Below are 17,337 nucleotides of genomic sequence, written 5' to 3'. Positions count from 1 at the left end.
TTTTTAAAATTAAATGTATTTACCCTTTATTTGAGTAGGTATATGAGATAGTTTGCAAATGGAATCAGTATTTTTACTCTTAAAATAAGATAATTAGATAATATTCACTTGAAATAAGACAATGCAATTGTGTTTTCTATTTTAAATCTAAATTGTCTTGTTCCATTGGCAAGATGTATCTTTTATCTCCTCATTTCAAGAACAAATGCACTTATTTTAAGAAAAAATGACTTATCAAGATTTTGATATTTTGCAGTGTGACTGGAAACCTGACTGGCATACACACACACAGATATATATATATATATATATATATATATATATATATATATATATATATATATATATTTTTTTTTTTTTTGTTCCCTTCAATTAATCAATTATTATAGGGTAGCCAAAGGTTCCTTCAAGTGAAACCAGGTGAAACTAAATCTTTTCCACTTGAGGAGTTCTGGATAGAGCATATTGACAGACACAATTTTTATATAATTACTGCTCTAAGTGGGTTGCTCTGTCAGTTAACGGCATGTTTTAGTCTCTATACTCCAGTTATGCTGATGAATATTCTCAGTCATCTCACTCATTTTTTAAACTTTTACGGAATTTACTCCAGTTAATGATTAATCCATTACCAAATTAATTAACTATTATTCTAATAACCGATTAATTACGATTAATAGTAATTAACTATATATACATGTAATTTCAGTGTTTTCTTTAATGTTTTCAGCAGTGCACAAACACACACACACAAACACATATGTGTGTCATTGTTAATGGAGGCCTGGATATAGAGTCACACACAAATTAAAGGGAAAAAACACACCCATTTTATATATATATATATATATATATATATATATATATATATATATATATATATATATATATATATATATATATATATTAGGGGTGGAACGATTCACAAAATCCACGGTTCGGTTCGATTCACGGTTTCTGGTCACGGTTTTCGGTTCGATTCGATACATGTTGATTGTTACACCGAAATCCCATAAAAATTTATAAAATTAATGAAAAAATCCCCCAAAAAATAATGGATTGTAATTATTTTAAATGATCCGCAAAAACCCTGGATCATTTCCGTATGTTTTGCTTCTTTGAATTTAATCATCTGGCGCATGCTCTCTAACATCTCCAAGGGACTCAGAGGGGAGCAGACGAAGCCACAGTGGAGGCTGTAGCTTTGCTTTGAGCAGCCGGTCTGGAGCGCAGCGGGGGTTACTGACGGAGTATGTGGGATTTCGGGGTTAGCATGACATGTTGCTGTTAGCATAAACAAAACGTGTTGCACAATGCTTGCACACTGTTCCACAACTTTCTTTCCGCCGTCATCGTAGGTCACTCTAAATGCAAAGCGCTCCCATACAGCAGACCTATAAAGTGCTGCTGGCGCGTCTTCCAACTCCTGTTCTTTCCCACTCTTTTCCCACTTTCCCACGACACAATTCTCCACAACAACTGATTTTTTTCCCCCTGCTACACCCGGCTAAGCTGCTTCGCTTCTTCTTCTTCTTGTTTACTACTGGCGGTTGGCTTTGGTCGCAGTACCGCCACCTTCTGCACTGGAGTGTAATCGCTTCCTCTATGAGAAAAAGGAGCAGCGCATGAACCAAACGAAACACACGCGAACCGAACCGAGACAGTCGAACCGAACGATTCTGACGGTTTTCATAAATCGTCCCATCCCTAATATATATATATATATATATATATATATATATATATAAAACTGTTTTCTCACCCCTCGTGGGGTGGTATGTGTCATCCTCAAGCTCGGGTCCTCTACCAGAGGCCTGGGAGTTTGAGGGTTCTGCGCAGTATCTTAGCTGTTCCTAGGACTGCGCTCTTCTGGACAGAGACCTCTGATGTTTTACCTGGAATCTGCTGTAGCCACTCTCCCAGTTTGGGGGTCACAGCCCCCAGTGCTCCAATTACCACTGGCACCACTGCTGCTCTCACTTTCCACATCTTTTCTAGCTTCTCCTTCAGTCCTTGGTATTTCTCAAGCTTCTCGTGTTCTTTCTTCTTGATGTTGCTGTCGCTTGGGATTGCCACATCTATCACTACTGCCTTCTTCTGCTGTTTGTCCATCAACACGATGTCTGGTTGGTTAGCCATCACCTGTTTGTCAGTCTGGATCTTGAAGTCCCATAGGATCTTAGCTCGGTCATTCTCAACTACCTTAGGAGGTGTCTTCCATTTTGACCTTGGGACTTCCAGCCCATACTCATGGCAGATGTTCCTGTACACTATGACAGCTACCTGGTTGTGGCGTTCCATGTATGCACTTCCTGCCTGCATTTTACACCCTGCTGTTATGTGCTGTATTGTTTCAGAGGCATCTTTGCACAGTCTGCATAGGGGGTCCTGCCTGGTGTGGTAGACCCTGGCCTCTATTGATCTTGTACTGAGTGCCTGTTCTTGTGCTGCCATGATTAGTGCCTCTGTGCTGTCCTTCAGTCCAGCCTTTTCCAGCCACTGGTAGGATTTTTTGATATCAGCCACTTCTTCTATTTGTCTGTGGTATACGCCGTGCAGCGGCTTGTCCCTCCATGATGGTTCCCCTTCCTCTTTCTTGTCCTCACTTTCGGTTTTCTCCTGCCTGAGGTACTCACCGAGCCATATATATATATATATATATATATATATATATATATATATATATATATATATTTGTTTAATTTATACAAACACAAACACATCTGAAAACTCTCATCCACTCTCATTTCTGAAAAACCTTAAAACATGTCTCCTTACCTTTTTCATAAACCTCCTTCAGGACTCCTTTTTTGATGAGCTCCTCTCTGCTTTGACGAGTAGACATTTTCCTCTCTAACACTGAAGAAGCACACACACACACACACACACACACAAAAAAAACACATAAAGAGAAGAAATACCAAATGAAAAATAGAACTTGAGCTGAAAGTTACACTGCTGTGGAAAACAGCAGCTTTTACCATCATGACTAGTAAAGGCAGCCAGTGATGGCAACCTGACATTCCCATCAAATCAAATAATTTTTTTCAGTAGCACAACAGAAAGTCAGGCAAAGACTCCAGACCAACCAAAAAAAAACAAAAAAAAAACATATGCAATGGGATTTGAAACTTTAATATAATAAAAGGTATAATTCTATTAGGTTTATCTTTAAAACTCCAACTATTAAGGCATTTCAATAAAAAAAACAACATTTCTGTCAATTCACTTAAAATCATACTGATGGATTAGTTGTCAATGACATCCCAACTGATCGTAGCTATTAAAAAACTTAAGTTCGTATTATTATTCAGATTGTTTTAAAGGTTTTCTATCTTAGGAAACCCAGCAGACTGCACGGAGGCTAAATCTGTATTTGCAATAACCTTTTACTATAAGCAATCATAGAGCGACAGAGGAAAGGAAAATCCCCTTCAACAGTAAAAAACCTAAAGCAGAACCAGGCTCAGTGGGAACTGGCATACAGAGCATACACACTGAAACACACCAGTTCTGGAGTATTTTCTATGTGAAAGAAACAGTTAGTAGCTCCTTTAGCAGCTTTATCCAGGACAGAAACTTCATATGCAAATTACCATTAAGTTTCAGCACCATGTTCTACCAATAGGGGTTATTGTTCTTCAGACATGTAGTCCTTTTCACGTAGTAACTTTCAATCAAATCTATTTACAACAACAAAGAAACAACAACAAACAAAGTACTGGGATGCTTTATATTTGAATAAGGCAACTATTTAGTGTCCTTAAAACACATTCATCCAGATAAAGCACATGGCAAGCAAAGCAAGCATTGACCTGTGTGTATAAATATGGGTTTGATCAGAAGCAAAATCTGTGTTTTGATACAGAGAAGCAGGTAGAAAATAAATAAATGAGAACTGATCTGCTGCGACAGCGGGAGGAGCAGCTCGACAGTAGGAAGCCTCTATGTGGTAGATTTATGTCCCAGTGAGAACAGGATGTAATTTGATTAATCCAGCTGAGAGGGTTAGGTATGCAGTGGTGCATGAATGTAAATTAATCTTTGTATTTCTCAAGGTGAACTTTCAGGTAGATATAAGACAAGTTCTATTTGGACTTTGTGAGGACTATTATAAACAAATATGATAATTACATCTAATTCCCACTGTAAGGCACAGTGATGGGGGAGTAATTATATGGGCTTGCCTGTTTCTCACACCACTTCTGTAACTTAGAAGTTAAAACAATGTTAAGGGCATTATAGTGTTTTTTTTTAAGTCTAAAAATTTAAAAAAGGACATTTTTTTTTCTTTTAATGAAATTTCAGTTCTCACCTGCAGAGGTTTGCTTGAATTTCTCACTTTTCTTTTTCCTCCATTTCCAGGGTTTAAACAGGCGACCCAGAGTGGCAAATTTGCTCCGCCGGCGGATGGGAGGCGTGTGGGTTCCAGGCACCAGCGAATCAGAACGCATCGATGCCAGTCGCTCCACTTCCTCTGCTGAAAGAGAACAATCAAAAGACACGGTCATAAACAACGGCATGGACAGCACCTGCTGATTAAACCAAAGCATTTTAACCTGGACACCATGACAAACCTCCAAGGACTCCACTGAGGACTAGGAAGTAAGGACCAAAGGAAGGAAGAGGCTATGTGTGTGTTTTTACTCTTTCTTTACCAAGAACACAGAAACACATTTTACTTTTGCTTATTAAACTAGTAAATAAGCAAATATTCTAGTTTTTTTTTTGTTTTTTTTCTCTCAGAAATACCAGATTATCTCAGGTTTCAGGGGAATACTATCTACCCTCAAACTACACACTGAAGTCAAGCAGACATTTTTGGCTCACTACACTGCAAAAATTATAAATCTAAATAAGTAATTTATTAATTAAAATAAGTGCATTTTTTATAGAATTGAGGACACTTTGCCAATGCAACAAGACATTTTACATTGAGAATAAGAGTGCTTATTATCTAATTTTAAGAGTAAAAATATTAATTCCATTGGCAAACTATGTCATTTACCTACTAAAATTAAGGGTAAATACACTAAGATTTAGACATTTTTACTTATCTCTAGATCGTTTTTGCAGTGTATTGACCGCTAAAATTTCAGCTGACTTCATTGACAGATACTATAAGTAAGGAAGAGAAAAGATCCAAAAGAGAAAGTCTCCATCAGCCTCTGGGCCAATGGATTATTTGGATGGAAGCAGAGGTTTTACATTAGATATAGCAAATTTAAATGACATACAACAGGCTCTGAAGGGTAAGAACCCAGGAGTGACATACAGAAACAGAAACATCTAAGGGAGTGAGAGTGGATGTCGGGATGCAATGATGCACAAAGAAATAAACTCCAGACAGTCAACCCCAGTCCACCCTTCCACGTTGATTCTGACCATTTATCAGATATATTAATCAAATTCAAATTAATATTTGTTTTCTCCTGAACAGAAATAATGCTGCTTTTAGATGTGGACTAGAATTCAGTAAGTCCACCTCCATTCCTGCCAACTATCACAAAAAATCTACTTAAACGTCACGGCTGAGGTGAATTTTTTGTAGCAGCGGGACGTCAGTTCAATTTCGACTCTGGAGCAGCAACGCAAATATCTACTTAACGCCTAACCTGCTCTGCAGACTGAGATTTGAATTGACGTGGTCTGTGGAGCAACTTAATATGGCTGAAAAACCTCTCTTTGGAACAATCCAACTAAAATATGAATCCTTTTTAACTCCACAACAGCTCTGTTTCTTCTTCTGATTCCCCCAAAGAGAGCAGTGAGTTAGGGGCTTTAGTGTTTTTCCCTGCAGGGCAACATTCTCTCAGCCTGATGCAGACTCAGGTCAGCCATGTGAATCCACTTAGTTCCTGCTGAGATCATAGCAAAACTCGTTGGATTTGGTGTTTTAGGATCACTTATGATTCTGCGATGGGAAATCAGGCCTCCCCATTCGAAGATTTATCTGACTGAGTGTAAAACAATGAAATTATTCTGCAGTAAAGGTCTGAAATGTCTTTTTTTGTACACATTCTACAATCAAACAGCCAAACATTAGAAGTAGTTTTGTTCAACATTTCTCAATGCTTTCCAAGAGTATCGTCAAGCTTTTCTTTTGACTTTGGTTGTTTTTGTTCTCTTTTACAGGATATTTACATTCAAGCCACTTAACACTGACCAATGAAACATCATGAAACTGTGTTACACACAGAAAACCACAAAGACACAATTAGTCCCATTTCGTCAGTTAGAAATGCTGCTGAAGTGATGAAAGGTGCCAAAGTTACCTTGATCCCTCTGACTGTTGATCTATGTAGAAAAAAACAATAATTTCCCCTTGTTCATTAAAAGCAACTTAAAACTCCCATCTACAGCATTCTCTTTGTTGAATTCTGACACATCATACCAAATTAAAATCTTTAAAAAAAGCTTTAAATCCACATGTCACATCGGAGGATCACTAATAAAGCTAATTGGTTTATAAATCATTAGATTATTAGTAAATAAGATTGAAATGTAGTTTTTGAATGCCTGCAATCTTAAAAAAAAAAAAAAGATGACGGGCCTTTACATGAGTGACCATCCTGCCAAAAGTCATACATAAAAAAGAACCCACATCTATATATATATATATATATATATATATACATGTCTTTAGAATGAGTAAAGTTTATTAACTTTCTTAAAACTACAAGAAAAAATATGACAAAAATTATGGCCATTAGGTTGAAATTACAGGTGCTGGTCATAAAATTAGAATATCATGAAAAAGTAGATTGATTTCAGTAATTCCATTTAAAAAGTGAAACTTGTATATTATATTCATACATTACATACAAACTCATATATTTCAGATGTTTATTTTGTTTAATTTTGATGATTACAAATGACAACAAATGAAAATCTCCAATTCATCATATCAGAAAATTAGAATATTACTGAAGACCAATAAAAACAAAGGATTTATAGAAATGTTGGCCAACTGAAAAGTATGAACATGAAAAGTATGAGCATGTACAGCAGTCAGTATTTAGTTGGGCCTCCTTTGGCCTGTATTACTGCAGCAATGCGGCGTGGCATGGAGTCGATCAGTCTGTGGCACTGCTCAGGTGTTATGATAGCCCAGGTTGCTCTAATAGTGGCTTTTAGCTCTTCTGAATTGTTGGGTCTGGTGTATTGCATCTTCTTCTTCACAATACCCCATAGATTTTCTATGGGGTTAAGGTCAGGAGAGTTTGCTGGCCAATTAAGAACAGGGATACCATGGTCCTTCAACCAGGTACTGGTAGCTTTGGCACTGTGTGCAGGTGCCAAGTCCTGTTGGAAAATGAAATCTGCATCTCCAAAAAGTTGGTCAGCTGCAGGAAGCATGAAGTGCTCTAAAACTTCCTGGTATGTGGCTGCGTTGACCCTGGACCTCAGAAAACACAATGGACCAACACCAGCAGATGACATGGCACCCCAAACCATCACTGACTGTGGAAACTTTACACTGGACTTCAAGCAACGTGGATGATGTGCCTCTCTTCTTTTCCTCCAGACTCTGGGACCTTGATTTCCAAAGGAAATGCAAAATTTACTTTCATCAGAGAACATGACTTTGGACCACTCACCAGCAGTCCAGTCCTGTTTCTCTTTAGACGCTTCTGACGCTGTCTGTGGTTCAAGAGTGGCTTGACACAAGGAATGCGACAGCAGAAACCCATGTCTTTCATACGTCTGTGTGTGGTGGTTCTTGAAGCACTCACTCCAGCTGCAGTCCACTCTTTGTGAATCTCCCCCACATTTTTGAAGGGGTTTTGTTTCACAATCCTCTCCAGGGTGCGGTTATCTCTCTTGCTTGTACACTTTTTTCGACCACATCTTTTCCTTCCCTTCGCCTCTCTATTAATGTGCTTGGACACTGAGCTCTGTGAACAGCCAGCCTCTTTAGCGATGACCTTTTGTGTCTTGCCCTCCTTGTGCAAGGTGTCGATGGTCGTCTTTTGGACAACTGTCAAGTCAGCAGTCTTCCCCATGATTGTGTAGCCTATAGAACTAGACTGAAAGACCATTTAAAGGCTTTTGCAGGTGGTTTGAGTTAATTAGCTGATTAGAGTGTGGCACCAGGGGCCATCAATTTTGAACCTTTTCACAATATTCTAATTTTCTGATATGATGAATTTGAGATTTTCATTTGTTGTCATTTGTAATCATCAAAATTAAACAAAATAAACATCTGAAATATATGAGTTTGTATGTAATGTATGAATATAATATACAAGTTTCACTTTTTAAATGGAATTACTGAAATCAATCTACTTTTTCATGATATTCTAATTTTATGACCAGCACCTGTAGATCTTAGCAGAGGCATAGCCAGAACATTTTTATAAGGGTGTCCAGGCAATAACCAATCTACACTGAGGGGTGGTCTAAAGCGGATAGGCAACAAAACCTCACACTCAATCTACACTTTTTCCAACAGGAAGATTAATGAGCAAAACATCCATAATTTATAAATAAACACAAATTATATATTACCACAGCCTTTGCTAAAAAATAGACGAATATATTCAAACATCATGCATTCTTGTCATTACTTACCTACTTTTTTTTTTTCTCTTTACCCCATTAAACACAAAATATATTTCTGCTTAAATTCTATGTTTATGATCTTTAATGTTAGTATATCGATGTGCATAATTAACCACAGTGTTTTTGCCATCAAGTAATTGTTAATATATGAAAAATTTAAATGTTTTGAATATTCCACTTCAGAGTATTACTGTTTCCACTGTCACGGTATTGGTTCTGCTAGGTTTTACTTTGCTCAATTTTTTCTAGTTTTATTGGTTTAGTTTGTTGTGTTTTCTGGATATATTTGAGTTCTAAGGTTTTCATTTGTTGCCCTCTGTTGCTCTCTTGTGTTGGTATTCTTTTCCCTAGCTCCTTCCTTGACCGCTCTCTTCACACCTGCTCCCAATCTGCTCGTTAGTCCTCTCTTTGTTCAGTCTACTATAAATACTCTCCTTGTGCAGTTCCTCAGTGCTGGTTCCTCGTCTTACTCTGGCTCCTCGTGATTGGTTTCCTGTGATGTCTCCATGGTTCTGGTTTGTTTAACATTTTTTAAGTTGGTTTTTTGGATTTGTTGGATTCCTGCCTTTGTTACCTGTGTTTATTCCATTAAATCTTCAAGAAAGTCACCCCTGCCTCCGCATTTGGGTCCAAAACCACAACTAAACACTGACAGCCACCATCTGTATTAGAGGTAAATAAATGGTCACCCCTGATCCCCCATCTAGCACCGCCCCTGGACCTTAGGCTATCTTCTAATTTAAGGATGAGGCACTAAAAAAAACTCCTTGAGATTCTTTTTAAAGCAAAAAAATCCCACAGGTCTTTGGTCGCAACATTAAAGAGAATTTCGGTATAATAAAGGGACATAGTTCTGCTTTTAAAGGTGAACTGTGGGAACAGAGAGTGGGAAGCAAAAGTGAGAAAAAAACTAAAATAGTTCACTATAGGTCTGGATGTAGATTAGGTTTAAGAAAATAAAGAGAGAAGAAACAAACTAAAGGAGGAATGAACACGAATGTAATGCCTCATATGAGGAGAGCTATCCATCCTCACCATCCTGGGAATCGGCCCCTCGACAGTTGCTGCAGATGTGTTTGATCTCTTTTCCGATCATAAATGTGGAGGGATTGTTATTGAAGGTGGCTTCAGGTCTTCCCCTGCAGAATCTGTGGAGCTTCTTCTTGTCCAGACAGAGAGTAATCATACTCTCATCACCGGGAGTAACAGTGCACGAGGTGTTGCTCGGTGGACTAAGTCGGAGCCATGAAGGCATCCTGCTGCCTTCGAAGCCCAAACGGCAAAGGATGCGAATGAGATTCAAACAGTCTGCAGCTTCAAGTTAGCAGCAATACGCTTTATTTCCGGTCAGATGTACTACGAAATAAAAGCTCGTGAAGTTGTATTTTTATCAGCGAAGACACGAAAAAACATCAAGCATATATAAAAAGTAACGAACATAATAATTACTGATGTTATTAAAATGAAACCATCATTTCTGCCCACGAAAAGGCAGCATGACGACAATTATGATGTTTAATATACTGCGTCTAAACGTATTTAAAACATATTCTTAAATGTAGACCTTTTTTTTGTTTGTTTTATTTTTTTGCGTGTGTGGCTTTATTTTTAAGTCTTTATGTTTCCGTCTTCCCACAGCCGACATAGCCGCTGTCTATCACAACGCAGTCAGCCAATCGCACAGTAGCTGGACTTGACGGTCAAGCGGCTTTAGCCAATCAGGGGCCAGAATTTAAATAACGTATAGATTTAAAATAATAACCTGGTAAAATCTAAAATAGTGTTTCAGGCAATTATTATTAAAATGATTTAATAATAATAATAATTATTATTATTTAATTATTAGTAATGCATTGCTTCAGTCTATAAATAGACTTATTTGTTTACATGCTTTAGATTGTCATTTTTTGGAAAAAATAAATACATTATTAAATTTTCATTTAGAAGTATGTTTTAGAAGGTGAGCACAGGTTCCATTAAGTTGCATTTAAGATTCTTTAGAGCAATTTTAAACCATAATGAATTTAAATTCACGCTTGCTATAGTTACAGATAAGTAAAATATTATTTAAATGCATATTAAAAACAACTTAATCCACACCTGATAATATTCCCAGTTCTTTAAATGGTTACCTATCTTCAGTATCGCCAAAACTAACAAAGCATGCATCTTTATAACTGCTTCTGACTCATTTTAGTATCCACTGGGTGTCAAAATAGCTTAATATGCCTTTTTATGATCAAGAAAGTAACTGTATTTAAAAAATATTAATACTTGGAATGTCCTCTAAAGGAAGAGGCAATAAATAATCAGAATACAATTGTTAGATAGAATAAGATCATAGAATAAAATCAAAATGGCAAAAGTAATCCCTTTAATATGTGATCCAAGCAATCTAATTTTAAAGGTACGATTATACCCTATGAAATTATGGAAACATTAGTTTATACGCAATCAACACACAGTCTCAAACGTGACGGCAAAGAAAAATTACAGAAATTACAGAAAAGGAAATAGATCAAAATAACTTTTGTAAGATTGAGAGGATCTCTCTTTAAAAATAAATAAAGAAGAAAAGATGTAAATATTTAATAGCTCAGTTATTTAGAGTAAAGAGAAAGTAGTTTAATTAAAATCAGGACATTTCTTTTAGTTCAGCATGCATCCACTGACTGTTTTTCTTTTCTTCCTGTTTATGATGTTGCAGCTGAACAGATATTATGGCTGAAATAATACAGTGAGGGGAAAAAAAGTTATATATTGGCAGTTCTCTTCCAGTAGGTGGAGCTCCGTCAAAGTAAATGTATCTATTAGTCTATCATGCCAAGCTGCAGACTGCAGATAGTTTCCAATCAACCCCCTGACCTTTCATATTTCAAACTCAAGCTATAGTGTGCGTGGAAAACACACAACATGTACAAATGTAGCTGTGTTGTTGCTATATATATTGCTGCTTATTGGTATTGCATTTGAAATGTTGTATAATTTTCGTTTAATATCAAAAACTGTTTACTACTATGCTGTGTAGTTTGCTTCAAAAGAAAGCTGCAAGTTACAGTGATGTAAGGCATTAAAGCAGAGAAAATACAGAGCAAGGATATTTTCTAAGAGGAAAGACACTTCAGAGTAGAGCTACTTAACTGGAGTGGGAAAATGCCTGACCACAAGGACCAAATAAGAGGAAATGGATGGCTTCTTCATTTTGATGCAAAATACAGCTCTCCAGGCAGAAGGAGTTTGGAAACCACAGCAACAGATCCTATGAGCTTGATCAATAGAGGTTGATTTTACCTGTGCATCAGTACATTCTGCAAGGAGAGACTGTCAAGGCCTCATGTGAATCACACCTCCATTAGAGTTGCATTAGAACTCCTGGAAATTAAACCAAGCAAGTCATCAAAATAAGACTCTGAAGAGATCTGTGAGACTCTGAGAGATAAGAAGCCATTACAGCTTTTCTTATGTTCCTGTTCCAACATCAAGTCAGTCCTTATTACTATTGACTACTGCTAAAAGTCTTTCCTGGTACTGAAAGCTTCACACTTTGATAATATCAAAGGTTTGCTTGAAGTTTTTGTTGAAAATTTCAAAGAAATTTCTTTTAATTTGAAATATGAAAACTACAAAAAAATCAAAGGGAATGTTTACTTTTCCCTGTATGATAATCATATGATGAAAGATATGTCATCATTGACAATGAATAAAACCAAGATCATTCCATTTCAGCATGGAAGAACTGAACCAGAAGTTCATTTAAAAGGGTTTCATAGTAATGATGAATAAAATACATTTTCTTTGAGTAGGCACTGATGAACAAATATGCTGGAGGTCTCACAGTGGTACGTTCAAGCTTTAGTGTCCATAGGAGTTACAACACTTAATAGACAAGTTACAAATCATTTCACATTCTATATTATTCAATTGTTCTTCCGTATTTCAATATCCGTGCAGTAGAGGAAATATTATAAAAGTGTAGTACAACCTTTATACGTTCTGCAAAAGAAAGCTGAATGGCTTATTCATTGGGCTGGATACTGGGATAACACCAGCTTAGTATTTTGTTTTTGTAATCAAATTTTACTCAAATTCACAGAACTTGTGAAATACACACAGCAACAATAGTATTCAAAACAAACAAACAAACAAACAAAAAAATTACAAGATTCTGATTTGTCTTTCAAGAGGTTTCAGAATATTAGGTATCAGAGCTGGCCCACAGCATCAGATTATTTACCATACTTAAGGTGAGGATAGAATGCTTTTTAAAACTTTAAAACGAAATACTCAATGACCCAATACTCAACAAGACTTTTTTTTGTGCCTCTGTGTAATTCTCATCTGTATAGTGCACACAGTCCAAAGTGAAATATTTGTAGAGTGTAGCAAATCTTTCTTTTATAATGATGGGATACAAAATTATTTCTCCTTGGTTTTCCCTAATGAACCAGCTGGCACAAACTGTATTTATCATCTTATGCATTTATAGCCACCTAGTGTCCAGAAGGTTCCTTTCTTTGCTGCAGATCTCCCTTTTCTGATGTTTCGAAGTTTTAATCATTTCTAACCTGAATAGACTGTTAGAATTTGTATTATGGCAAGAAAAAAGCAGCTAAGTAAAGAAAAACTAGTGGCCATTATTACTTAAAGAAATAAAGGTCAGTCAGCCCGAAAAATTGGCAAAACCTTGAAAGTGTCCCCAAGTGCAGTCGCAAAAACCATCAAGCACTACAAAGAAACTGGCTCACATGAGGACCACCCCAGGATAGAAGACCAAGAGCCACCTCTGCTGCAGAGGATTAGTTCATCCAAGCCACCAGCCTATAATAAATATTTTCATCCACTTTCTTTTTGTATAATATATGAACACAAACTCCTCTCATTTAAAACAACCGCTCGTGACTCTAAAAGGATAGAGAATCTTTTGGTTATCTTTACTAAATAAATATACATATATAAGTGAAATATGAAAAATCTACCACATATGTAGTTTTAGTTATTGATGACTGTGAATGAGCAGATTTGACAAAGCCTTTGTCTCTAAAATTTTGTGGTAACTGTTTGTTTATTTGCATCCTGAGATAAATATTCCAGCTATAGTGTTGCTAAAGACCTAAATTGCCTTTGGTGTTGTTACGTTAGAGGAATGATTTCTTATTTTTATCCACAAGGCTTTCCTTTTATAATCCCCCTGGAACATCCAGTTTTTGTCCAATTTAGGAAAGCGGAGCTGCAGCAGAAAATTGTGTAGGTGTTGTAATCTGCTCGAGGCTTCTGACAGGGCACTAATCAGAGGGGACTCAAATGGTTGGCAGGTTGTGGTTCAATATGCTGCAGACACTAATGGACTAATGAAGATCTTTCAGATATTTAAAGAGTTCTCAAAAGCATAAACGTCTATACTATCAGACCGCAGGTGTTTCTCAGAGCTGTCAGTTCACCTAACTGAGACTCTGAGCTTGCCACGTTTGTCAGACCGTAAACCATCATGTCCAACAGTTTCTATTTCAACCCAGAGGAGGTTTCTAACTTTATCAGCATACCTATTATTCCCTCTGAAACTTATCACATCGGTGTGCTATGTTAGGGATCCACATTAGCTAGATCAGTCTCACCTTGACCTGTCTGAGCTATAAACTCCATGGAGATGTGTCAGCCTTGACAACTCTAACTAAACACAGAGATGAAGGCCCTTAAATGATGGCTGAGGACATAAAGGGTGTAAAAATAGCTCAGTGAATGTCTGTTGTCATTGCCAATGACAGGCTGTTGACATGCTAAAATTTTATGTTTTGTTTTTAATACTGCTGCCAAAAATAATTACTGTCTCAATTTTTTGTCATTTCAACGTTCTTTCTAGATTTTGTTAAATGTTTTGTCATGTTTGAGCTATTTCTGCCAACACACACTACAAGCACTTCTTTTTGTGTGTCTTTACATTTTCTCTTCTTGATTTGGCTTAGTATCGTATCCATCCCCTTACTAATAAAAATCCAGTTGCTTTGCTACACATGACAATGTGTCAGAGTAACAGTCTCTTTGAATAATATGTTTTTTACAGTTCATCACCACCATCTGGTCTTGAGAAGAACTAGAAACAGAAGGCGGGTGAAACATCAAGGCAAGACCAAGACAAGACACAATTTGGGTACTCAAGACCAGACAAGAGATCAAGATTAGTCTTGAGGACCAAAGCATTAGGAGACAGAATTCATTAAAGGTAATCAGGCCATAAGGTGCAAAGTGTTTACTCAAGGAACACATTACTGAGATCTTAATATTCATCAATAAAAAAAAAACCAAACAAATAGAAAAAGACAATCAGAATCTGTCCTCCATGCAACCAGATTATCGCACTTAATGTGAAGACATTGTAAAATATTGTCTGTCTTGAATCAAAGAGCTTTCTGCTTAGAGTTGCTTTGTAGATTGAAGGTCTTTGTAACACATGTACTGTAATCATTTAATAGTATCAAAGCAGTTTCATGTTAGGTTATTTAGGTTATTTACAGTGAACCTGGCAGTAAATACTTAAGGACATCTTAACAGTTGACCTGAATGGTATTATTATTATGGAATGACATGAGAGGGGCGTTTCACTTCACCCCTCTGTTCATTGAGCTACATGGTTACCCCTGGCTGCGCGCATCAAATTCCACTCCCTGATGTTAGCCTACAAAGTGCTAAAGGGTACGGCTCCCGTCTACTTGAACACTCTGGCAGGGACTTATGTCACAACTTGGACGCTCCGTTCATCAATGGATTGTCGTCTAGCAGTGCCTACGCCACGCTTAAGACAATCCAAAGTGTTTTCATGGGTTGTTCCAAGATTGTGGAATGACCTACCAAGCGCTACAAGAACAACAGGGTCCCTTTCTATTGTCAGGAAACTCCAAAACACCCACCTTTTCAAACAGCATCTCTTATCCTAACTCTTAAGGGCTGGTTATACTCCTGCAGCAGTGTGTTGCTGTGAGCTTGTTGCATGTATGACGCAGATATTTTTGCTTTATGCCCAATTTTAAAGTGTGGTCTGGGCTATGTTATTCCACGCCACAATGCAGGAGGGACACTCACAAACTACCGATGGGTCTAGATACGGCCGAGGCGGTGAGGAAATGGAAAAATGCAAGGTACAAGTTTGTGTGACAACCAAAGGACATGAGGGGGAAAAAGAGCGGGGATCCAAGTGGAAAAAGGGTCCCAGCGTTCTCTCTTCTAGCTGGTCCATCCACAGTCTTTTTTCTCAATGGCGGTCATACAAACAAAACAAGCCGGTGAGGTGCCAGACAGGAAATACACATAGTGTAGAAAGGATGTAGATTTGGCCAATCAGAGGCCTCCTCTCTGCGGTATTGTTTGCGGCCACCCACAATTTCGGAGAGGTGCACCAGAGTGTCTGCAGAAGGGGTGGAGGCATATCTGTGTTCACTGCGACACACACAGAGACAACCTGGTTTCTGAGTATAAATCAGCCTTTACCCATAGCTCTGTACCCCTCTACTCTTTCTGCACTTCCCTCTCTATATCTTTGCTGTTACTACTTTTCCTCTAGAGAACTTCTTCTCATATTGATAACTGTAACATTGTGTCTACTTTGTAAGTTGCTTTGGATAAAAGCATCTGCTAAATGCATAGACATACACATTATATGTTTATAAAAAATATATATGTATGTTTAAATAAATGAGATGTCAAGAATATGATAGGAAGGAAAGTGAATAGCTTAACGTTTTATAAACAAGTTAGGGTTTTAGCTAAAGTAGTGGTTTGATTTGCCAAAATATGATTAGACTATCAGCCATCTGAGCGCAGGAGGACAGGGTCCTTGTTGGAGAAAAGGTTGATACCAATGGGGTTAATTCCTGCTACAATGGAAAAACCTTGGAGACCTGTAATGGAAAGTGTGTTCAAAAAAGTAAAACAATCAAAGCGGTTATTGATGGTAAGGCATGTGTCTGGCTCTGACGGCACTAACTGCCCAATAAAAATGTTTCGATCAATAGCAGCACTATTATGGATTAAACTGACTCTGACCCTGAATGACATTAGGTCAGATGGTGTGACCGATGGCTTTAAGGTTAAAGATGCCACTTTAACAGTTGCTATAGCTTATTTTTGTCATCTACCTTGCAAATAAATTTAAATCAGTTTATTTATATCAGTCTCAATTCACAACAAATTTCAGATCAAGGTACTTCACAAAAGCAATTGAATCAAAGCATACAGACAGATTGGTTAAAAGTTTCTATCTAAGCAAACCCTGCTGATTGCATGGCATTATAGACTTTTCAGGATTCGCTCATCCTGGATGAGCATGTAGTAATAGTAGGCATTCACTTACATTGTGTCGCTGGCTCTGCAGATATCACACAATCCATCTGCAGAGTGTAATGTATGCACAATATAAAAGCTGGTATATAGCTTGTTAAAATAAGGAGACTGCAATAATGTTTATAGTGGTCAATCTTTAAGCCCTTTGGAATTGCCATTAAAATGTGTAAATGTTGTAGCTGTATTTGTGCTCTCTGACTTAAAAATTTATTATAAATGTGTATTTCAACATTTTGCAAGACAAATTTGATTTGGGAGTAAATTATTTACAGCCCAAAGCAATTATCAACCATGTTAGTACTTTGAACAAAATGACCAAGACAGAGCCTAGCCAGGTTACAAGGAAATTGTAACTGAGGCAGCTCTCATTATCTGTCAGTCATTGATTTATGAGCACCTGGATACTGAGCTATAGTGTTATAGAACAGAAGACAAAGAAGT

The 17,337-nt window shown here is 37.2% G+C and overlaps 1 protein-coding gene across 2 annotated transcripts in view; it reads right to left on the bottom strand.

Annotated features, from left to right (window-relative positions):
* LOC119787693 (phosphatase and actin regulator 1-like) overlaps positions 1-17,337 on the bottom strand; it is a 44,392-nt gene that overhangs the window by 11,003 nt on the left and 16,052 nt on the right. The window contains exons 1-3 of one of the 2 annotated variants that reach the window (XM_038291704.1): positions 9,601-9,862; positions 4,316-4,480; positions 2,779-2,859 (exon numbers count right to left, since the gene is read on the bottom strand). In XM_038291704.1, the coding sequence (XP_038147632.1) occupies positions 2,779-2,859; positions 4,316-4,480; positions 9,601-9,820 (466 nt within the window). In that variant the 5' untranslated portion in view covers positions 9,821-9,862. Of the gene's footprint in view, positions 1-2,778; positions 2,860-4,315; positions 4,481-9,600; positions 9,863-17,337 lie in introns of those variants that run through there. The other variant, XM_038291703.1, reaches the window with a different exon arrangement.

Source organism: Cyprinodon tularosa, unplaced genomic scaffold (genome assembly GCF_016077235.1).
Source record: "Cyprinodon tularosa strain WSP-4 unplaced genomic scaffold, ASM1607723v1 ctg30, whole genome shotgun sequence".
Taxonomy (NCBI): domain Eukaryota; kingdom Metazoa; phylum Chordata; class Actinopteri; order Cyprinodontiformes; family Cyprinodontidae; genus Cyprinodon; species Cyprinodon tularosa.
This window is presented reverse-complemented; position numbering and strand designations above follow the sequence as displayed.